At 41.8% G+C, this 25,025-nt stretch overlaps 1 protein-coding gene across 1 annotated transcript in view; it reads left to right on the forward strand.

Annotated features, from left to right (window-relative positions):
• The window catches only part of ttc13 (tetratricopeptide repeat domain 13), a 33,179-nt gene extending 8,769 nt beyond the window's left edge, over window positions 1-24,410 (forward strand). The window contains 16 exon segments of the mRNA XM_034075948.2: window positions 4,229-4,311; window positions 4,448-4,589; window positions 6,783-6,957; window positions 7,085-7,241; window positions 8,906-9,036; window positions 9,115-9,247; window positions 10,303-10,395; window positions 11,758-11,841; window positions 13,160-13,244; window positions 13,540-13,649; window positions 13,785-13,920; window positions 18,738-18,817; window positions 19,238-19,316; window positions 22,475-22,554; window positions 22,634-22,685; window positions 22,687-24,410. Coding sequence (XP_033931839.1) covers window positions 4,229-4,311; window positions 4,448-4,589; window positions 6,783-6,957; window positions 7,085-7,241; window positions 8,906-9,036; window positions 9,115-9,247; window positions 10,303-10,395; window positions 11,758-11,841; window positions 13,160-13,244; window positions 13,540-13,649; window positions 13,785-13,920; window positions 18,738-18,817; window positions 19,238-19,316; window positions 22,475-22,554; window positions 22,634-22,685; window positions 22,687-22,749 — 1,683 coding nt within the window. The 3' untranslated portion in view covers window positions 22,750-24,410.
• Window positions 24,411-25,025: the final 615 nt, after the last annotated feature.

A 25,025-nucleotide genomic window follows, 5' to 3' on the forward strand; every position in this document is an offset into this window, starting at 1 on the left:
TGTGTGTGTGTGTGTGTGTGTGTGTGTGTGATCTGATTATCAAGAAAAACTGAAAATAGCATTCACGGCACAAACATCCCGTTTAAGATTTGTATGCCTTACTTAGAGGGACAGTAGGGCAAAAACAGCACCCCATTTTTCTTATTTGTTTCGTTACTGTCAATAACTGCACGATTAACGCAACAATAGGCAAACTGCACTAGCTAGCGACCTCTCACTGAAAGGCAAGGCAAGTTTATTTATATAGCACTTTTCAAACACAAGGCAATTCAAAGTGCTTACAAAAAAATGAAAGACATTAAGCATTAAAAAAGAAAAAGCTAATAAAATAAACATTAAAAGCAAAAGTACATGGATAAAGTTACAGTGCAGTTTAAGATGTGAATAGTTCAATTAAAAGCAGCGACAAAAAGAAAAGTCTTCAGTCTGGATTTAAAAGTAGTCAGAGTTGCAGCGGACCTGCAGAAAGGAATATAACATTTGTGGGTGCTTAGGAGCATAACAAAAGCTTTTAAAACCAGGGGTCTCAAACTCAAGGCCCGGGGGCCAAATCCGGCCCGCCACTTCATTTATGTGGCCCGCAAGAGCTTGCAATAATATAATACGTTTATAATATAATATGCCCATAAACTACATGTCCCACAATGCATCTCGTTTTGTGACATGTGCACTGAGAGACTTGCAATTATTTGCCCTGGACTTCTGCTTTCAGACGTAGTTAATTACTAAGTTATTATCCTATCCGATAATAATCCAATTCAGAGGCAATAATGTAACATAATACATTATTTTATATATATATTATATATTTATATAGTTACAACCGGCCCTTTGAGTGCAACCTTTATGCGAATGTGGCCCGCGATGAAATTGAGTTTGACACCGCTGCTTTAAACCAATCCACATCTTTTTAGAAAGTCTACTTATTTTATTGTGGGAATTGATCAAAACAAAAAGCCTTATTGATAACATGTTTACAAGCAATAATATAGGGGAACACTTTAAATGAGATGTATACAGAATATCAACAAGGACATGCTTTGAAGCTAATGGTGTTGCATTCATATTTGATGTGCAAACTTAATAACCATCCAATATATACACTGAACCACCTATGAGCAGCTGCAAACTAGAACTAGTCGACTGCTTTGGGAGTGTGGGTTTTCTTGATTTGTATAGGTCACACGATAAGAGTTTGAGCAGCTCTCTCAGTAGGGAGAATTGACTTTTCGGGATCAGTACAGCCGTCTGAATCTGAGCGAAAGCTGTGTTCACACCCGTTTCCTGTGGACTGCTAATGTCATCAGAAACCTCAAAGACACTTCAGGGTGTTATTCGACACACAGGACGCTGTACTTTAAAGGTGTGGTGTTACAGACGGGGTTCCCCTGAGGGCTGACGCATAGCTGACTTCCCATCTCATCTCGATTATGGCAAAAATCATAATCTCGATTATTTGGGTCAATAATTGATATCAGGATTATTAAAAATGATTATCCATTTACTTTCAAAACATCCATTTATTGGAGAAACAGTTGATTACGCTGAACTTTAAGTATAATTCAACTGAAAAACCAATACAAAAAATAAATTATTTGAAAAAAGTAATAATAATTAAAAAATAATCGTTTTATTTCGATTATGTTGTTTTCGTAATCGTTGCAAGCCATAATCGTAATTGCGATTAAAATACGATTAATTGAGCAGCCCTAGTCCTAACCCTTTACATACATTATCTTGTACCATTCTCATTAAAAACACACACTGGAAATGTCCTGAAAAGTCCCTAACAACCGTATCTAGACACACTAGAGTTCTTATCTCACTTTTCAAATGTAAGTTGCTTCATGTTGGCTTTATAACACAACTTAAACATATTTGTCCAACTCTTGTTAGTCAAAGTCAAATTTATTGTCAATCTCAAAATATGTTTGTACGCACTTGTTATTGTTGTTATTTTGTAGTCTGTCAAACCTCAATTACAGCACATTCAGTGTTTCTCAGTCTTTGATTAAGAGATGTCAGATTAAGTGGAGTGCCGAGCTGCAGCTGTTTAATCTGAGGGTTTCTGCAAAGCTGCTCCAGTTGCTCGGTTTAATTCAGTCACATGTGTGTGGTTTTCTCTTGGTTGTGCTTATCACCTCGGCTAACCAATTTCCTGGGGGAAGCCCCGTGCAGCAGCTACTGGAAACACACTGTGAATATACTGAGAAAAGAGCCAGTAGAACATTTGACTATCAGAACCAGTTACTCTCACCATTAGCAGTAGTCTAATGATGTAACTCTGATATCAGCTCTAACCCTTTCTCATGAAAACAAATCTACTCTGCATCTCTACATGCTTCTAATCAGTAGGAGTGTTTTGTGAGAAAGGGAGACGGTTGTCTGCTGACCCATAAGTGGCCCCTTCCCTCAATGGTTGAAGATAACTACATTTACTCGTGTTATATACTAAAGTACAATTTAGGGGTCTTTGTTTTTTACTTGGAACATTTCCATTTCTTATTCTTGAGGCACTTTTTATACATTTACTACATTTACTATAAAGCTGCAAATACTCTTTCAATTTTACATAAAAAAATGCAAATGTCCCCACTTAATGTTTCAGATTTTTTCATTTAAACAACAGTTGCCTAACGTCCACACGGCAGCGTCGCGTGCTTCAACGGAGTGACTTTGAGTGACGTTACGCTTTGCCGAACTGCATTGTGGTTGCTTCGCTTTGCCTCCGTTGCTCGTTTCGAAAATTCAGAACAACTTTTCAAGCTTCGACGGAAGCGCCAGCCAATCAAATCATATGCCAGTACAAGCGCTAGCCAATGAAACCGCGTGCTTGTGTGTCCGGGGCGGGAGATTAATGTGATTGGTCGCACGCCCACCGGCAAGCTTCAACGCACGCCGCCGCGTGGACGAACCGTTGGAGGCTCAAAGAGGGAACATTATCCACTTTTTCACAGAAATGTTAAATTTGAGAAAAGTCCAAAGGAGCATACACATTTTAAAAGCACAACTTTGTTTCTCCTTGGTCTCCCTCTCCCGTAAATATTCTCAAGACCCATCTCATTTATCTTGTGACCCTTACATAATGTGTTTTCAGTACATTAAGATAATAATACAACTGTACTTTTACTTGAGGAGGATTTCAAATGCATCACTTTGACTTATTGTGGAGTACTTTTACATTTGTGTATTGGTATTTTGAATTAGGTATAAGATCGTACTACTTCTATCACTCCTTGCAAGGATTACATACTTTACAAAACATTATTTTATGCATCTACATCAGTGTTTCTCAAACTTCTTCACACCAAGGACCACTTGACCAATAAAAAAACACTCGCGGACCACCTAACTCCACAAATATCAAAAAACACATCGTTTTTCTAGAACAGATTACAAATCGCCTGAAAATGGTATAAACAAGTGGCAGCAAGTGTGATGAAGGTGTTTATCTGGGCTATATCATGCAATCAGAAGTGAAACTTAAGCTCGCTCCATTGCGGAGATATTCCCGCGAGAGTGCGGAAAACTTAAATCAATTAATTTATTGAAAGGTCCCATGTCATGGCCATTTCCACTGATCATAATTCCATTGCTGAGGTCGACTAGAATAGATTTAAACTGAGCAATTTTCCAAACTCACATTGGTTTCTCACAGCATCTCTGTAAAGTATGTGTGTTCACTCTCTCCACTAAACGGCTCGTTGCAGCTCTTGCAGCTCTCGTTCCGGGGACGACATGACATCATGCGTACCAGGAAGAATCAAATGGACAGTGACGTATCTCCAACGAGGCGTTTTGGGGAGGTATTTTCTGTGTTAGAGTTGCTACAGGGTGTACTTTGAGGGTTTTGACTCTGCAGACCGTTTACATGCAGACACACCTTTATAACAACAAGGGGACGGGTACTAACCGGAAAAGCATGACATGGGACCTTTAAAATGTGAAATGTTACCAATATACTCACAGACCACTAGGGGGCGCTCAGGGACCACCAGTGGTCCGCGGACCACACTTTGAGAAGCACTGATCTCCATGAACAGAGTTGGAAGTTCATGAGTTCCACTGTGACGACTGTTCTGTAAACTAAAATGTGCCATCGCTATCTGGTTATATCTGAAACAAGGTCTGCACCATCTGCTGAGTCTAACTTTTTGGGTCAATTCTCATGTTCCATTTTTGTAAGTTCCTGTTAACTCTGTGTCGTCTCTTTGTTTTCTCTCGTCAGGAAGCCATCGAGACATTCAAAGAGGCGCTGAAGTTAAAGGCTGACTTCATAGATGCTTATAAGAGCCTCGGACAGGCCTACAGGTACAGAGACCGCTATATACCCGATAACACATGTCCTTTTTTGCATTGAAGGAGTTGAGATTACCCCCCTCTCCCCTCTGCTTCGCTAACAGCATGTGCATGTTGCTCTCTTGGTTTCTCTTCTTCCTCTTTGCAGAGAGCTGGGGGATTTTGAGTCTGCGATGGAGAGCTTCCAGAAAGCCCTGATGTTGAACCAGAACCACATCCAGTCTCTGCAGCTGCGAGGCATGATGCTGTACCACCACGGCTCGCTGCAGGAGGCCATCGGGAACTTCAAGGTGAGGGGGGGGGGGGGGGATACACTGTGGAATTATATAGCTCGGCTTCATATCCTATTGTTGTTGGGCCTAATATTCATTTACATTACATTGCATTTAGCTGACGCTTTTATCCAAAGCGACTTACAATAAGTGCGTTCGACCAAGAAGATACAAACTAGAAGAAAACAGAATCATAAAGTACATCAGGTTTCAAAGAGCCAAACATTTCAAGTGCTGCTCAACTGGCTTTAGATAAGCCAGTCCTTTATTAGTATATAAGTGCTCTGTTAGCAGTTCTTTGTTAATAGTTCTATCGCTCGAAGTGGAGTCGAAAGAGATGAGTTTTCAGTCTGCGCCGGAAGGTGTGTAAGCTATCTGCTGTCCTGATGTCAATGGGAGCTCATTCCACCATCTTGGAGCCAGGATAGCAAACCCACGTGTTTCTGCTGATGGGAACTGGGTCCCCCTCGCAGCGAGGGTGCAGCGAGTCGTTTGGCTGATGCAGAGCGAAGTGCACGCGCTGGGGTGTACGGTTTAACCATGTCCTGGATGTAGGAAGGGCCAGATCCATTCGCAGCATGGTACGCAAGTACCAGTGTCTTGAAGTGGATTCTAGCAGTTACCGGAAGCCAGTGGAGGGAGCGGAGGAGCGGCGTGGTGTGGGAGAATTTAGGAAGGTTGAAGACCAGGCGAGCCGCTGCATTCTGGATGAGCTGCAGAGGTCGGATGGCACATGCAGGTAGACCAGCCAGGAGGGAGTTGCAGTAGTCTAGGCGTGAGGTGACGAGAGCCTGAACCAGAAGCTGCATCGTTTATACTGCAGTTTTAAGCTATAATATGTAAAACATTTCCAAAACGACTAAACCTGTGTTATAATAATAATAATAAAGATGTATTTATATGGCACTTTTCATACAACACATGACGCTCAAAGTGTTTTACAAAATGACACATCACAAGTTAAAAACAAACAACAAGAAATTCCCCTCAGATTATTTGTTAAGAACTTTACAGATAAAAAATATAACATTTTATCAGGCTGATCGACACAAAGAGGTGAAATGATAATTAAAATAAAATAATTTAAAAAATGGTTTCTCTCTGACAGATAAGACACAAGACAACCGAGTCGATGCAACAATAAAAAATATAAAACCCCATAAAACAAAGTGAACATATAGGTTCAACAGAAATAAAAATAAAATATATTTTACACATTTGCGGTACGTCCACACGGCAGCATCGCGTGCTTCAACGGAGACGCTTCCCATTCGCTCTGAATGGGGTGACGTCACGCTTTGCCGAACTGCACTGTGGTTTCGTCGCTTTTCCTCCGTTGCTCCCTTCGAAAGTTGAGAAAATATCAACTTTTCAAGCTTCGACGGAAGCGCCAGCCAATCAAATCATATGCCAGTACAAGCGCCAGCCAATCAAACCGTGTGCTTGTGTGTCTGGGGACGGGAGATTAATGTGATCGGTTGTTGGTCGCACGCCAGACACGCCCACCGGCAAGCTTCAACGCGACGCTGCTGTGTTGGTTTAGTTTTTTACTACCAAGTGTTTCCATACATTTTCCAGCCTGGAAAAATTAATAATAAGTTATATTAATTGTAATTTGAGGTAACGGTTCCCTTTTGGCTTTAGTCGCCTGTCATGGCAACGTCATCATTTCACTTTAATGTTGGGTTTTTAGCCATATTTCTTTCAATGCTTTTTTTGGTCATTTGTTGCACAGAGTCCAAGAAACCCTGATTTTTAACCCATAAATGCTCATGTGGGGGGGATTACACTGTTAATTATATGGCTATTATATTTATTTTGTGGGCCTTATACTCGTTAAACTGCAGATTTAGAATTATCATATGTCAAATGTCACATTAAAGTGTCTCAAAACGGTCTTATATATTTGGTTTAGTTGAATTATTTCAAATGTTTCCAGCCTAAAAACATATTTAAAAAGTTTAATATAATGGTAACGTAATTATTCCACTTTAAAAAAAAATGTTTTACTCATATTTTGTTGGCACATCTCCATTTGTTGCACAGAGTCCAAGAGAAATGGATTTTAAACTCATAAATACTTAATTTTACGTTATACCCACCTAATCCAGCTGTTGGTCAACATCTCCTGAATGATGAATAATGCTTGGTTAATAACAAACTATCTTTTTCAACCCTTCTTATTGTTCCCCTTGTATTTCTCTGCTGCAGAGGTGTCTTCAGCTGGAGCCGTACAACGAGGTGTGTCAGTACATGAAGGGGTTGAGTCACGTGGCGATGGGTCAGTTCTACGAGGGCATCAAAGCTCAGACTAAAGTCATGCTGAACGACCCCCTGCTGGGACAGAAGGCCAGCTCTGAATACCTCAAAGTCAAATACCTCAGAGGTCAGTGTCCACACAGTCCCTTTATTTAGAAACCATAAGCAGCAGACAGTTACTATAACTACAAACCTCCATTTATAAACTAAACCAGTACATTTTAAATGATGTCTTGCATTTATTCTCCCACCAGAGTACTCTCGCTACCTGCACTCCCACCTTGACATCCCGGTAGCAGAGTACAACGTGGACCAGGACTTACCGGGAAACTTTAAGAACCACTGGGCCAAGAACCTGCCGTTTTTAATAGAAGATTATGAAGAGCAGCCCGGCCTGCAGCCACACATCAAGTAGGTTTGATCAGTGGCGAACCGTGTCTATCACAACCGGACCTTCTGTAGACACACACACACACCCCCCGTTATAATGTTCGTCTTTTCACTGAATTGTCGTCTTGAAAAGGGAACTCACAACAATTCCTCAACAACTTCATCTTCACCTGTTGCCATTTCAACGTTAAAAACAATAAAACGGCATGAATTGCTTCGTCGCATTCATCTCGATCCTCTGTCTCGAGCCAGTGAACTAGCGGGCCTTCTAGAATACCCTGGAACCGAGGGGAACTCTGAAAGAACACGCCCATTGGCTACAAATCAATATCTGATTGGTTGATCGAACTGTCAGTCCAAACGTACGCTCTCATTCAGTGCAACGGCCAGGGCATTCGATCAAGGATGTAGAATACCTTGGTTGAAGGATGTTCTACCCAGAGACCCAGAACAAGATCTGATTGGTTGCTTTCTTTTCTAACACAAAACCACTGAAATGCGAAGTGCATGGTCCGAGAAGGACAAACAAATCAACGTAACACTGTAATATTACAGATCAACAACTCAGATACCATTCTCATTTATTCATTTTATTTATATAATTAAATGGATTTTAAATTGAGTGTTCCAGGGTATTCTCTGAATACCTTGAAGGCCCTGACGTTTCGCCACTGCGTTTGATCGGTCCTATACAGCTGATATTATACTTAGTTTTTTCTACTTCTTCCTGCTCTGAGATCAAACAAAAACTGCAGTTAATGCTTAAGATATTAGCAAAATGTAATGTAATAAGGTACTTCATTTGTAGCGCAATCAAAGGGGTTTCAAACCAACATATATATATATATATATATATATATATTTGGTTCATCACACAGTGTCCTGCACGGAAGAGTAATAACAGGGAGTCCGCGGGGTCTTAAAAAGTATTAAAAATCAATTTAGCGAAAATTAAGGCTATTAAAAAGTATTAAACGGCATTTTCCAAGGTATTAAATGTTGTAGCTTGTTTTCAATAAGTATATAAAGTGTCCAGAGAGGTTGTGTTCTACAGTCTGCCTGAATGTAATCATGGCGTAGGTGTGTAGTGTGATTCTGTGGAGTTTATTGATGGCATCCCGTTGGGTTTGACGTCATCTGAACAGGACATCGCACGCTCACTGCTTGATAGCGCGAAGGTCCGTTTACGCCGGTTGCTAAGCAACATCGTTATGGGGAAATGCAAGTCTGCGTCCAAATGGTTGGAAGATAAGGAGGAAGGACAATCAATACTGTATATAGTCAATGTGAGGTAAAGTGTGTCGCCAAGGTAACCGGTTAGAACTCGAAGTGCCGATGAGGTCTTAAAATGTATGGAAAGGGTCTTAAAAGGTCTGACATTTGACTTCAGGATTCCTGCAGACACCCTGAATAACTTATTTTCAGAAATCATGATCCATCACCTTCCTATTGTTTTGACCTGTAGTTTGTAGAAAACACACGAGCCCAGAGCCCGTCCAAACACCTGCCATCTTTTCTATAAGGCTTAAAAGATCCAGTGTCCTTAAGGCAGATTTTTTTATGCCGGAAATAAATGTTTTCTTCTGTTCAAAGACGTTTCCGAAGCGGTAGCAGCCACAGTACAGTCCAGAAATAAACTAATACAAGTGCACACGTCATAAAAGATTTGCGTTTGTGTTCTGCAGAGACGTGCTGCCTCAGAACTTCGAGAGCTACAGCAGTGAAGTCCAGAAGCTGATCTGCACAGCCGACCACCTGGGGGCGCTCATGCAATACGACACTCCTGGCTTCTTACCCAACAGGAGAATACACAGAGGTGATGAATGCCGCAGTTCATGCAGACACCTGAAGTATAAACAAAGGCAGTAGAGTAATGATGTGTGTGCCGTTTCAGCCATGGGGTTAGCCACGCTGGAGGTGATGCAGGCCATGCATCGGACGTGGAGCAACTCCAAAGTCCGAGTCAACGGGAAAACCAGGCAAATGCAGTGGAGAGACATGTTCGACATAGCTGTGAAATGGAGGAGGTGAGGACGGATTCTGATCATCTGGGTTGAAATGAACACTGTCGAACTTCATCCGTTCGCGGTCCAACTTATCGACTGTTAACATCAGTTATTGAGTCAAAACGTGGTTACTCTTAACACGGTGCAAATGTGTTTTGACTAGATGAGAAAACAATGATTAAGACACCTACAACTGTATGGTATTCCAAGAGAAATTAAACAACTGTGGATGCCTATTCATCTCCGGGAGCTCATTCTAAAACACACAGGACTCGAGGGATAAGAAGACGGATGGTTATATATCATAGCCACCAATTTACGCTCTTAAGTAGCATCGTAAATGCTAGACTCCAGACCTGTGTGGTCTTAACACTGATAGAGAGGCGAAGACCCTCCCTTTCCGGGGAGCTCCATGGGACCTTATTTCGGAAAAAGTATGTATTGAAGTCAACGGAGAGAGAAAGATTATCTTTCGATCCCGTTTGAATTGTGCCACGAATTACACACATGATGTTTGTCAATTTAAAAGATCATTTTGCAAGTAAATCTTTTTTAAATGTGTCGTAAAACTGTGAAGTAACACTGTTTTTGTGTGAAACCGCTCAATGAACTACATCTCCCATCTCGCACCACACACCAAGACGGCCGTCACGTTGAAACATTTCACTTCTTTCTGTCAGAACGAGGCGGAAAGTATTAAAAGAGGTGAAAATCACTGCAAGTCTGGGCGCGTTGAGAGCTGTGCACACACACAAGGGGAGTTAGTCGGTTCCTGAGAGCCAGCATGCGGGACCGGGACTTGTAGTCTTTCTAGTTGCGTATTTTTCATAGTCTTATATTTCAACAGTTTTGCGACAAACTGACTTTTTTGACATGGAAATACTTTTTTAAGATTGACAAACATCATATGTGTAATTCGTGGCACAATTCAAACGGGATCGAAAGACACGTTTTCTCTCCCATTGACTTCAATACATACTTTTTCCGAAATAAGGTCCCATGGGGCGGAAGTAGATGGGCGGGACTTCGCCTCTCTATTGAACTACAGTGCTCACCATCTTTTCCTCTGCTCGTAGGATCGCAGACCCAGACCAGCCCGTCCTGTGGCTGGACCAGATGCCTGCCAGGAGTCTCAGTCGAGGATTCAACAATCACATCAACCTCATCAGGTAACAGCTCCCCCCTGGAGACAGAGGCTCGAATTTAGGCTGCGGCCCCACGAGGACGAATTCGGTCGTTTGCGTTACTGTTTAGTGTCATATAGACCGTTCGGCCACACGAGGACGACCGAATACGGCACTAAACGACTGAGGAAACGACAACGGGTCCCAAGGTGGATAGAAATGCATACGCCACTCTCTGGGGGGTCAAACAGCTCCGTGTGTGCGCCCTATCCGGACATTTTCAGATCACTGATAGTGATTGCGCAATAGCCCCGCCTCTCCCCACCTCTTCTGCTCACCTCCGCTTACCCCGCGCCAGTGCTGAAGTGTTTCGCCACCAACAACAACAACAATGGCGGATCGCAGAGTTGCTATCGTGCTCCGGACGCTATTGACCATGCTACAGTTGTTTGTGCAACATCTACAGCAATAATGATGAGGCAATAGCCCCGCCTCTCCCCACCTCTGCTGCTCACCCCCACGTCAAAGTAAACTGCACCCTGAATTCAGATTATTTATCTTTCTCTCGCGAGTGAAGTCTAATCTGACAGGACGGAGACACGCAGCTCTGCTCACCTGCAGCTCCTCCCGCTGCAGCAAAACACACACTTCAAGTCAGATCATCGCCCTTAGCTATTTTAATTACCTCTCAAACTCCCTAAACTAGTTATAAATATGTTTATTTTTTACTGTCGGCCGGGTCACTCATTATTGGATCAGCTGCTGCATGAGACAGACACTGACGCTGTCCGAAGAGAGGGAGGAAAAAGAGAGGCTCCGTGTATTTTATTATTATATTATATAGAGTCGTTATTCGTTTGTTTTAAAGCTCAATAAATAACAAAGAAGACCTTTGACCGGCACTTTTATAATTTTGTCCGGAAGATTTCAACTTTAATACACGCTGACTGGCGAAAAACTCTGCCCGGTTCCCTCGGCCCCCACCGCGGAGAATAAACAGACAACCATGCTTCTTCGCTGCTTTTGTGGAGGAAGTTACAGCGCCACCTACAGGCTCCTGCATATGTACTGCAGCTTCTCCAGCGGTTGGAGCTAAACGGAGCGGTCTCGTGTGGGCAGACACTATCCGGATAATTATTGCATGTGGACGGAAGCCGTTTGCGATTGCGTTTGCGTTAATCCTATGCGTTTAGCCGTTTTCGTCCTCGTGGGGCCGCAGCCTTAATTTCCACATTGCCTTGCTTTGTCTCCTCAGCTTTGTATTGGGAACACTTGTATTGAAATTCATGGTTATACGACACCGGTTGTTCAGTTTTTAATCACAGCAGCCTTCTTCATAGCTGTTCTACTTACCGAAGCAGATCTTTTGACAGTATGTTGAATGTTGTTGTCCTTGTCTTTCCTCAGGGGACAGATTATCAACATCAGATACCTGGCGTACTTTGACAACATCCTCGACTTCATCAAAGACAGAATACTGGTGTATCATGGGTAAAGGACACCATTACTGAAACATTCATCACAAACAGTCACCATAATATTCTGTACTGCCTCTGTTTCAGTGATGGCTCTTTGAAGGGAGCCGGATCTTATGGGGGCGGGGCTACAGGTTTATCTGCGAAATAGTCACCAGGATAATGATGGACTGTATATCGCCAGACCTAATGTCAATTGTAAACATTGTAAACACGACACAAGGAGGCGCCATATCCATGTCAGTGAATGTACTACTTTGAATTTACCCTCTGTATGTGTCAAGTAAATAAAGTTGCCTTGCCTTGCAACTCTTAATATTAGATACTGCTTTAAAGGATATGTTGCCTTTACAAATGGTGCGCTCTATCACCGCCTGGGTTTTGGTTGAAGTGCATCCAAATGCTGCTGCGTTTTCGCGTCATTTTCCATCTGAAAAACACGTCGTCTACCTGTCCTGTACCACTCGTTATGACTTCTCTCTCGCGCGTATTCCCTTAAGACCCACCCCATCTCACTCCTCGTGCTGAAACCTAGCAATCAGAGTAGGGGCGGGTCTTCACAGAATACGCGTGGGGAACAAAATCAAGCTTTTTAAAAGGCGAGTGGATTTTGGCAGGCAGTGAGTGCGGACCAACGATTGAACGATAAACAGAACGGCTCTCACCCGGTACGACTCGGTTCCCCTCGTTCGTACCGAAGAGCCGTTCAAAAGAATCGGCTCGTTCGCGACCGACACATCTCTGTTGCTGCCATTTTAGTTACCGTACTTGTCGGACTATAAAGCGCACCTGCATATGAGCCGCAGCAGCTAAATTGTCCGTCTGTCTTGCTCTCGTTCTGTCTCTCGGTTCCACTTTTACTTTGGCGCGCTACCTGTCTCACTCTTTTCCGGCCTCCAGCTTTTCCTGCTGGAGGCCGCCGCTTAAAGGTGGCGGGCGCGGACCGGTCATAGAGCCCATAGGGTTAAAGGTGGTTAATTTTACCTGTAAAATCCATAGATTTAGGAGGTTCCCTAGTGGCCGTTAGCTGTACTAAAAAAATGGGGGAAAAAGTCGCGGCTTATAGTCCGAAAAGTACGGCATTTCCTTTTTTCCTTCCTTTGCTTTCTTTGAAAAGCTGCATCAGAAAACAACGAAAGACCCGCATCCCCATGTCTGTCCTAATTTATTTCCCAGGAGCTATTATTGTTGCTACTGTATTCTGCCTACAAAGCAGAACTGTGTACATCATTCTTTCCTTCAGGCTTTTACATTTTTGTTTTGTTTTGCATGAATTTTCTTATGCATGAATATAAATGAATATTTATTAGATGTTCTCCTGTTTTGTGTCTCAGGGCGTACAACCCCAGGGGACTCTTAGAAGTCCGGCAGGCTCTTGAAAATGTGAATAAAGTAGAAGATCTGCTTCCTATAATGAAGGTAAGGACGAAAAGCGGGATGATTAGTTAAGAGGAAAGTAAACAGAAGATGCGCTCAACTCGAGGCTCTACTGCAGTTTTTGAATATTATATAACATGAGGTCCAAATAAGCATATTGCTCAGTTAGAAATACAAAGGGGACCATGAGAGCAGATTGTTTTACCAACTGCCGTCTCAGTGTCTCAAGAAATTAACATCGAGTTTTTATTTCGTCGTCTTGTACAAAATACATGTCTTGTTTTCGTTCAGCAGTGAAAACCCGGATGGTTGTTTGTGTGTGTTTTATTTCCTGAAGCAGTTCAATAGTAAAACCAGAGATGGCTTCACGGTCAACTCCAAGGTGCCGAGCATGAAGGATCTTGGGAAAGAGTACGACGGTTTTACCATCACCATCACTGGAGACCGGTACGAGGGAAAGACTGTCTTCCGTTTAAGTGTCGACCTATGACGACGACAGTTTCCACTTTGTTGGAACTATGAAGCCAGAAGGAGATGGACTGATTGCTTGTTCAGATGTTTGAACTGTTCTCTGTGTTTTAGGGTGGGCAACATGCTGTTCTCAGTGGAGACGCAGACGACAGAGGAGCGGACGCAGCAGTACCAGTCAGAGATCGAGTCCATCTACAAAGACCTCACCGCTAAAGGGAAGGCCTTGATGCTGTCCACTGAACTCGGGGTAAGATTAATCTCTGCTGTACACCTTCCTAACTTTGGTCTTCCATACATTACAAAAAGCAGAAAACAGATCAGATCTCCACACAGCAAAACTAGTGAGGGAATTTAATTAATCGTCTCGAGCAGTGCTTCTCAAAGTGGTGCGCCCCCTAGTGGTCCGTGAGTGTATTGGTAAAATTTCACATTTAAAATAAATAAATGAATTTAAGTTTTCAATCAATCAATCAATCAATCAATGTTTATTTATATAGCCCAATATCACAAATGTTACATTTGTCTCAGTGGTCTTCACAGTGTGTACAGAATATCAGTATGACAATACGACACCCTCTGTCCTTAGACCCTCACATCGTACAAGGAAAAACTTCCAAAGAAAACCCAGTTTTAAAGGGAAAAATGGGAGAAACCTCAGGGAGAGCAACAGAGGAGGGATCCCTCTCCCAGGACGGACAGACGTGCAATAGATGCCGTGTGTAAATTGAAAAGATAATACATTTGCAACATAGGTAGTCCAAATGTTTGGAAATGCATGTGTGTATAATAGGAAGATGAATCCACGAGGATATCCATCCAGGACCTATGATCCAGGACCACAGCCACGACTCAAGATCCAGCGCTCGCGATCCAGGACACAGGACCGCAGGATCATCCATGACTCCGGATCCCAGCGTATATAGACACCAAAAAGAAAGACATTTGGGGAAGCTGGGTTAATCGGAACATGAGTGTACACGGGTATAGACAGAGAGAAGGAAGAAGTAAGATGTCCCCCGACAAACTAAGCCTATATCAGCAAAACTAGGGGCTGAATCTAATCAGCCCTAACTATAAGCTTTATCAAAAAGGAAGGTCTTAAGCGCACTCTTAAAAACGGATAGGGTGTCTGCCGCCCGAACACAAACTGGAAGCTGATTCCACAAATGTGGAGCTTGATAAGAAAAGGCTCTGGCTCCCATTGTACTTTTAAAGATTCTAGGAACAACCAACAACCCTGCATTCTTGGAACGCAATGCCCTAGTAGGACAGTAGGGTATAATGAGTTCTTTAAGGTAAGATGGCGCCTGCCCATTAAGGGCTTTGTAGGCGAGAAGAAGAATTTTAAATTCTATCCTGTGTTCTATAGGGAGCCAGTGTAAGGCAGCCAGAACAGGAGTAATGTGGTCCCTTTTCCTAACTCTGGTTAGTACACGAGCCGCAGCATTTTGAATCAGCTGAAGCGACTTGATTGACTTCTTGGTACTCCCTGATAATAAAGAGTTACAATAATCCAGCCTAGAAGTAACAAATGCATGGACTAGTTTCTCTGCATCGTTTTGAGGCAAGATATGCCTGATTTTTGCAATGTTACGTAGATGGAAGTAGGCGGTCCTTGAAATTGATTTTATGTGGGCGTTAAAGGATAAATCCTGATCAAATATAACACCAAGATTCCTTACAGTCTCACTGGAGGCCAAATTAATGCCATCCATAGTTAGTATGTCTTTAGATAATTTGTTTCGTAGATTCTTCGGGCCAAGTACAATAACTTCAGTTTTGGTCGTGTTTAACATCAAAAAGTTTAAGGTCATCCACGTTTTTAAGTCCTTAAGGCAGTCTTGAATTTTATTTAGATGATTAATTTCATCAGGCTTGATTGATAAATATAGTTGAGTATCATCCGCATAACAATGAAAGTTTACAGAATGATTCCTTATAATATTGCCTAACGGAAGCATATATAATGTGAACAAAATAGGTCCGAGCACTGAGCCCTGTGGCACTCCATGGCTAACTTTGGTTTGCGTGGAAGATTCATCGTTAACACGTACAAACTGAGAGCGTTCAGATAGATAGGACCTAAACCAGCCTAAAGCAGTTCCCTGTATGCCAACTAAGTGCTCTAGTCTTTGCAATAGGATATCATGGTCGATAGTATCAAATGCAGCACTAAGATCGAGCAAAACAAGAATAGAGACAAGTCCCTTGTCTGAGGCTATTAGAATATCATTTGTGACTTTAACCAGAGCTGTCTCTGTGCTATGATGTGTTCTAAAGCCAGACTGAAAATCTTCAAATAAATCATTGTTTTTTAAGTAATCACACAACTGTTTTGCGACCGCTTTCTCAAGAATTTTTGAGAGGAACGGAAGATTAGAAATAGGTCTATAGTTGGCTAAAACCTCTGGATCGAGGTTGTGCTTTTTAAGAAGCGGTTTTATCACTGCTACTTTGAATGATTGTGGAACATAGCCTGATAATAAAGACATATTCATAATATTAATAAAGAAGTGCTAATTAATGGAAAAACTTCCTTCAACAGCTTAGTTGGAATTGGGTCTAACATACACGTTGATGGTTTAGAAGAGAGAATCATTGAATGTAATTGTTCAAGGTTAATGGCTGAAAAGCATTCTAGTTTACTATCTAGTGTAATATTAGAACTTACGATTCCGGGAGCTGTTGATAACACTATACTGGTCGAAGGCAAGAGGTCATTAATTTTGTTTCTAAGAGTAACAATTTTATCGTTAAAAAAGCACATAAAATCATTACTACTGAGTGCTAAGGGAATAGAAGGCTCAATCGAGCTGTGACTCTCTGTCAGCCTGGCTACAGTGCTGAAAAGAAATCTTGCATTATTCTTATTCTCATCTATTAATGAAGAGTAGTAGGCTGCTCTCGCTTTACGCAGTGCTTTCTTATATTCATTGAGAGTAATATGCCAAATTAAACGAGATTCTTCAAGTTTAGTGGAACGCCATATCCTTTCAAGTTGTCTAGACTTTTGCTTTATTTTGCGGGTTTCGGCATTATGCCATGGAGCTAATCTATGTTGTTTTATTTTCTTCTTTTTCAAAGGAGCAACAGAATCTAATTTTATTCGCAGCGCATCTATAGCACTATCAACAACATGATCAATTTGGGGTGGTGTACATTTTGTATAAGTTTCCTCCCCTACATGCAGACATGCTATCGAGTTAAGTATTGGTTGAATCTCTTCCTTAAATGTGGCTATAGCACTAACAGATAGGTTTCTGCTGCAAGAGCTTTTGACTAATGCTTTGTAGTCTAGTAACAGTACTTCAAAAGTTACTAAGAAATGGTCGGATAAAGCAGGATTATGCGGTTCGACTAATAGTTGCTCAATTTCAATACCATAAGTCAGAACAAGGTCGAGAGTGTGATTATAACAGTGGGTTGGTTTATTTACACTCTGACAGAAACCAACAGAATCTAATATAGAGTTAAATGCAACAGTAAGGCTATTTTTATCATCGTCAACATGAATATTAAAGTCACCTACGATAATTACTTTGTCTGTTTTAAGAACCAAAGTTGATAAAAACTCAGAGAATTCTGATAAGAATTCTGAATAAGGACCTGGTGCACGATACACTGTAACAAATAAGATTGGCTGCAAAGTTTTCCAGGTCGGATGCGTAAGACTAAAAACGAGGCTTTCAAAAGAGGTATAATTACATTTTGGTTTAATATTGATAAGTAAACTTGAGTCAAAGATTGCTGCAACTCCACCTCCTCGGCCCGTGCCTCGAGCAATATGAGTGTTGACATGGCTGGGTGGAGTGGCCTCATTTATGCTGACATATTCTTCATGTCTCAACCAAGTTTCAGTGAGACAGCATATATCAATATTATAATCTGATATTAAATCATTTACCAATATTGCTTTAGATGCTAGAGATCTTATGTTTAAGAGACCACATTTAATCTTCCTGTTTTGTTGCACTCTAGTAGTTGTTACATTTACTTTTATTAGGTTATTATGTATGACACCTCTATTAGGTTTTACCTTAAATTGTCCTTGGGCAGACACACACACCGCTAATATTGGGTATTTTATTGGGTTCGGGATTCCTATGGGTGACTGCCTAGGAGAGAGCGCAGAGAAGCGTGTAAGACTGCGACTCTGCCTCCTGGTCTCAACTCCAGTTTGTCATGGATTACGTCCACAAAGCCCTGAAATGTTTGCCGAAATGAGATCTGCAACCTTTCAAAGTAGGGTGAATGCCGTCTCTCTTAATCAGACCAGGTTTCCCCAGAAGGCTGTCCAATTATTTACGAAGTCCACATTGTTTGCTGGGCACCACCAAGACAACCAGCGCTGAAATGATGACATGCGGCTATACATGTCATCATTGATCAGATTGGGGAGGGGACCAGAGAAGATTTTCCACACTCTCGCGGGAATATCTCCGCAATGGAGCGAGCTTAAGTTTCACTTTCGATTGCATGAAATAGCCCAGCGCAACACCTTCGTCACACACGTTGCCACTTGTTTGGTACCATTTTCAGGCGATTTGTAATCTGTTCTAGAAAAGAATGATTTTGGATATTTGTGGAGTTAGGTGGTCCGCGGCTGTTTTTTTATTGGTTAAGTGGTCCTTGGTATGAAAAAGTTTGAGAAACACTGATCTAGAGAATATCACAGATCAAATACAGGATTGTAGTTGAATGTGTTCAGCAGCTGGTTGTTGTGGAGGATTTTGAGAAACTATCGGACATTCATTAAGAGCACATTTTGACTTGATTAAAAGTCAGTGAGTTCAACTTAGGCTCAATCCCTCATTGTTCAGCTTCTAGTTATTTGATCCAGACTGACAGCTGTGTGGACAATGTCGTTATTATTGTAACAGCTGAAACGGATACCTGGAACAATACGAATGTCCTCTTTTGTTTTGTTTTTTGTCTCTTTCACCCTTTGTTGTTTAACCGAAAATATAGATAGTTCATAGTGAAGGCAGTTTTAAATTGAAGGATGTGTCTGTGAATTCTTGCTCCGTCAGTTCGTGACTAAACGGTCGTTTGTCTGTCCTCCAGGATGCAGATGCCGTGTGTAACCTGATCCTCTCCCTGGTTTATTACTTCTGCAATCTCATGCCCCTCTCCAGAGGATCCAGGTAATTCAACATGGAAACAGCCTGCCGTCTTAAGATTTGCAAAAGGTTAAACTATTGTGCAACTAACGCCTCGTGCACACGGTTCCGTCGCGTTGAAGCTTGCCGGTTGGCGTATCTGGCTCGCGACCAACAACCAATCACATTAATCGCCTGCCCCGGGCACACAAGCACGCGGTTTGATTGGCCAGAGCTTGAGGCACGCAACGGAACCGTGTGTAGGATGCGTAACTGTCATTTTAGCTTTCTTTCTTGCTGTTTGAGTGCGATCCCTATTTACAGTTAACTTAAAAAGTGTTTACTTACTTTAAAATAGATTTTGGAAACTTTTGAGTAAACTTTTCTTACTTTTAGCGTGCTCCAGAGCAGTTCAGTGTATGATGCTAGTGTGTAAGAGTGTTTCTCTGATGCTCCTCTCCTCAGTGTGGTGGCGTACTCCGTGGTGATGGGAGCGCTGATGGCCAGCGGGAAGGAGGTGGTCGGCAGGATCCCGAAAGGAAAGGTAAACATGAACAACCTTTCAGACATTCACCTCAGTATGGCAGACCTTATAACATGTCAGATTGATGTGGAGTACAGTTGAAGAAACAGATGACTTCCTTCCTCACTTTTCACACGTTTAATTTCTGCGCGTCAATTTTTTAAACTACCGTACTTTTCGGACTATAAAGCGCACCTGCATACAAGCCGCAGCAGCTACATTTGTCCGTCTGTCTTGCTCTCGTTCTGTCTCTCGGTTCCACTTTCACTTTGGCGCGCGACCTGTCCTCACTCTTTTCCGGCCTCCAGCTTTTCCTGCTGGAGCCCGCCCCTTAGAGATGGCGGGCGCGGACCGGTCTAGAGCCCGTAGAGTTAAAGGTGGTTAATGTTACCTGTAAATCCATAGATTTAGGAGGTTCCCTAGTGCCGTTAGCTGTACAAAAAAAATGGGGGAAAAAGTCGCGGCTTATAGTCCGAAAAGTACGGTACAAAACATTGTTACAGGGATATTCTCATGGCATACGAATCTCTAAGCAACCTTTGTCCGAAGCAGAAGAGTTCAAAATAAAAAGAACACCAATAATAACACAACTACCACCTTTGACATCCACGACAACTGCGTCAATGAATATTCAGCTTTACATTTGGCACCTGAGAATGGGAAAAGGAATAAAGTTAAAGTCTGAATATAGTGTCTGACCAGAAGAAGAAAAACACGCTTTCATTTAACTTTCAGCTCACATTTTTATTCTAGCTGTGCAGTGTTTCCGCCAGCACAGGGCTGATGAGGGCCCCCGTGCTCTCGGGGTGGACGTGGCTTTTGAATTGAGCCGTCCCTTATAGATACTATCTCTCTCTCTTTACGTATTAGTGATGGGAAATTCCGGCTCTTTTTTCGTGAGCCGGATTCATTTGGCTCGGCTCTTCGGCTCCCCAAACGGCTCCTTCATGTCACCACAGTTTCCCACGGAGCCTCAGTTTCGCCGCTCGCAGCTCACGCGCGTGCTTCACTAGCACCCCCCCCCGCTCATCGCGTCCAAATCGCGCACGTTCCGTGTGTCCTGTGACAGCCACCACCGAGTCGGGGAAACGATCTTCAATACTCGAAAAGAATCCCACCAGACTCCGTTGCCCCTCCAACAGCGGGATGTCCTTGGCCTTTTTCCTTTTCGTCATTTCAATCGATAAAAACTCTCGATTTTCTCTCAAATTATTTATTTTTTTGGACGCCCTCGGCTCGAGTTCAGGGCGTTCCGAGCTGAATAATGGAAAGCTGAAACGCTGTAGCTGTGATATCGCTCCCCCTCACACAGCAGGTGCTCGCAGCTCTTTATCTGAATACAAATGGACGTTAACGTAAAGTCAGAATAATAAAAAGCCACAAGTTAAATAGCTTTAAAACCTGCAATGTGTGACTCTGGATTGGAACGACGTGAGTGTGTAAGAGGATATAATGCAAAACAAAAAGGACTAGTTTAGGGTCATTGACTCTTTTTCTGTTATCTCTCTAAATAAAAGGTGTTCATTTCATAAGAGTCTATTGTTCCAACACATTTACTCCAGACATCGGGGAAGGATGCTTGGCTGGATCTCTTATGTTGCGCCGGCCAGGCAGACACTTTGTTATCAAAACAAGGCAGGAAAAAGATCAGGGTGAGATTTATACCCAGGACGCGTGTCGTCTGATCTCATAATGTCCAGTCTTTGTTTGACTAAAGACGTCTGGGCATTTGAACATCTTCACCTGGGAAACCTCCAGTCCACGTTATAATCCTTCTCATCGACACACGGCTGCTAGGGAGGGCTTTCGTTGTTCTGAAGAGGCTTTAATAGGTGGAGATAAACAAACATCCTTTGTGTTCTCCTTGTTTGATGTTCAACTACATCATATATAGGAAATAATGACTGAAGTCTTCTTAGAATCGTATTGTAGTAAGTTTAAATATCATAGTTATCGAGTTATCCGTCCTAGTCTGCACTACAAACGAAGGGCAAGACTCTTGGAATCCTTTACAAAAGTTGTTTATTTCAAGTCAGGAGGGCACCTTAGAAGTACATCTGTTGCACTCCCTGAGGTTTCTCACATTGTTCCCAAATCATTGTGGGATCTTCTGGAGTTTTAACTTTTCCACTGCCAGGGTAACACAGAGATTAAGACTCTCAGTCCCCTTGATACAAATGTTTAATTGGTGGTGTGTGGCTATATACATAGAAACTGATGCATTGAGATGAATTCAAGCAGATTTGAATTGTTTAATTCTCTAGGATAAAATGGTTGTATAAATATCTTTGAGTTCTAGAAACGTATAAAGGAAGAATACTCAGATCAAGCGTTATGCAATCTGGTGACTTGTTGTCTACGGCTCTTCGTTCTTCTTTATCATGTACCTCTTAAAGTGGGTCGTTGGGTAACTGTGTAATTGTCAGATCATCTATTTCACATGTGTCAAACTCGAGGCCCGGGGGCCAAATCAGGCCGTTGGTGGATTTTAATTTCGGCCCGCAGGATAATTTCTAATTACTATTAGATCTGGCCCGCCGGTATATTGCACCTTCACTCCATCCTGAGGGTCTCCTCGGCTCAGAGCCTGAGCCCAAACATTGATGACCTGCACCTGAGATGAGACGCCAAGTATCTGAACTAGCATCAGAGCAGCACACTGAGGTCAATGGATGTTTCCTTCTGCACTTTCTCTCTCACGACAACAGGGCATGTTTGGTTTTCTCTTTGCGGGAAATAGTTTTTTTGAAACTTGTCGGCCTGTGGAAAAATGTACTCATAAGAAATGAAGCTGCAGATAGAGCCATAAGAAATGAATGCAACTGATTATTTAATGTTGTTTTTATAGGCAATAATGTAAGCTTGTTAGTTCCAGGTTTAATATGTGCAACAAGTTCATTTCAATAAGTTCTGCAATAAACATTGAACCAGTCCGGCCCTCCACTAGAACCCATTTATTTTTATTTTGGCCCACTGTGTATTTGAGTTTGACCCCCCTGATCTATTTCTATCGTTATTTCTATTCTGAAGAGTTTTTTTTACATAATGTTAGTTTTGAAAAACGCTTGCTTAGTCGGAAAGGAGGTCGACTTTTGTTTTAATCGGATGTTTTGTTGTTGGTTTATAAGACATGTATCCCCAGTCTTTGTCCTCCAACAGTTTGTTAAACATTGTTTCAGCTGGTGGATTTTGAAGCCATGACAACACCCAGTCCAGAAAGCTTCAGTAAAACAGCCAAGAACTGGATGAACCTCATGAGGTAACGAGACCAAACCTTTCCTTTTGTTTATGAATGCTCTTCAGTGCAGTTCATTCATATTTTCTGTCTCCTTCAACAGTTTACCAGTTTGGTACCAGAGTCTCCCTTCTGTAGCGGAGACGTTTCCCGTCCAGCAGAACGATGATCGAGGTGCTCAACACAGACTCATCCTCACACTGTCCCAAGAAGTCCTAACAAAACTTCAGGAGTCCGTTCTGTCTCAATAACGGAGCTGCTGCCCTGAGCAGGACAACGGGCCGTCTTCTTCTGCATCCCAAACTAAACCCCCAAGCATCTGAGCTCGAACGGTCACTCCCTACCTTTTTAAATGCATATGGTTTATTCCACACATTTGGGAACCAGGGCTTGGCTAAAAACGAAGGTAATACAAATTGAAAACGTGTATTTAAAAAGAGACTTTTCCTCTGAGAAAACATTGCTTTATCTTATTTGGTATACTTCCTACTCAGTGATCCTCCCTCCCTTAGACGTGCATAATTGAGCGTTCATCCCGCAGGTGCACACAATGTTTTCTTTACATGTGAACATTTTTTGGCACGCAGGACTATAATTACCGTAGTAGCAGTAAAACAACTGCAACTACAGTCCCTGACACACTTTGTTCAGATGCTTGTGTCAACATGTTCACGTGAAACTACACATGTTGCCTCTCGGTTGTAGTCTATATTGTTTTGTCACGGCGTTTTAGAGAATATTCACCATACAGATGTCTGCCTTATTTTTTATATAAAAAAACCAACAGCTGTTTGTTGAGCTTAATGAGTCCAAAGATTAGTTTAACTCGACAGGAAAGACCTTGTTGGGAGGAAGTGTTTTATTTCTAAGGCCACCACCTGCCAGCCGTATCATTGCACCGAAGGAAGGGGTGCCGCTCTCCACGAGGCTGTTGAGTTTCTCACATGTTTCTTTGGCGCTTTGAGCACCACAAGCTATGGAGTTCCATTATGTTCTAGACAAGGCAGACATCTCTATGATCAGTATCTCAAACGTTTCGCAACGCACCCGAACTACACCTCTATAGAACAGGTAAGAGGACACATTTTTTTTTTCCGCTTGACTTGTCCCCTTTCATTGGACAGTATGTCACGTTTTATACAGTTTCAAATCGATTTGGATTTAGTTCAGGTACAAAAACATAATGAAATATTTTGGTGCTACCTTGCTTCAGTCCCAATATTCACACACTCCAGCAGTTTGGGTGAAGGCGACAGAGAAAGTGTCTTAGTTTGGGATGCAGAACGGATTCTGTCCACCCGCGTCCGTTTCTCTGCTTTATAGGCCTTCAAACTGAAACACACAGAACACACAGTCCTCCATCTCAGCAGGAACAAGTCATGGTTATTACATTAATACATCTAAGCGTTTTTGGATTTAAACTTTAAAATTGGATGTTAATTTGGCATCTGACGTGCACATTTTCTTAACCACTAAGGTACACACTCACACACTCCAGCCTATCAGCAGAGAAAGAGTTTCGGGATCTACGGAAAGTAAAATGATGATAGAAAAACCTTCAGGGCTATTGAATTCCACTCTGGATACTTGAAGCAGTCTCTCTTTTTTATTTTGTTTTTTCTCGACACTCGCAGTGTCTTATCGGGGGGATTGAACCCCGCTTTCTTTTAGCGTGACCAATAAAAGGGTCGGTGGTGAGAGGGGTTGGCTGCTGAACGACTATGAGAGCGAGAGTCAGAGGATTTCAGAGGCATAAAGTCCTCAATGATTTGTCGAAGGAAAACCGCTTCAAAAATATGTTTTTTCTGAGTTTTACGTCATGATAACGTGAATTATTTGAGTTTCAGGAAAAAATAAACTTGAATTTGAACAATGTGAAATTCAGAGTACCGATTTCTTTATATTTTAAATCTTTTTGTTACATTTCAATACTACATTTAGGATTTGACACAGCAGAGAAATGGAAGAACTCAATTTTATTAATGAGAAAATAAAGAATTCAAAACTGTTTTAAATATTTTTTGCGAAAGAAGACGTCTATACAGGTGTGTCCATTTATTTGAAAGATTTATAAAATGGTGTTAATGTACATTTACAAATATACCACAGATAATATTAAATATTTTTAAGATCGGAACATGAGGATAAATAAATAAATCGCAAAAATGAAAAGAAAGGATTTTCAAAATACAAGAAAATTCAACAGAAATTGATCAAATGTGTTTATACTTAATACAATTAAATATAAATTCATAAATATAATAAGACAAGCAGCAAATCAGTGAAAAGCGAAAGATACACCAACAAAAACAGCCACCATTGGTTTTTTGGATATAATACTTGATAATAATCGATTGTTTTGAGTTTTAGCGTCATGTCTTTAAGCGATGTGCTGTGGTGGAAAGACTTTAAAAGAAGCATAATAAGCTGCGTTCAGTTATGTCTCATACCAAAAATAAATATGAGTAAGGATATTATATAGTCTGATTTGAGTA

The sequence above is a fragment of the Pseudochaenichthys georgianus genome, chromosome 24 (assembly GCF_902827115.2).
Source record: "Pseudochaenichthys georgianus chromosome 24, fPseGeo1.2, whole genome shotgun sequence".
NCBI classification, from domain to species: Eukaryota; Metazoa; Chordata; class Actinopteri; order Perciformes; family Channichthyidae; genus Pseudochaenichthys; species Pseudochaenichthys georgianus.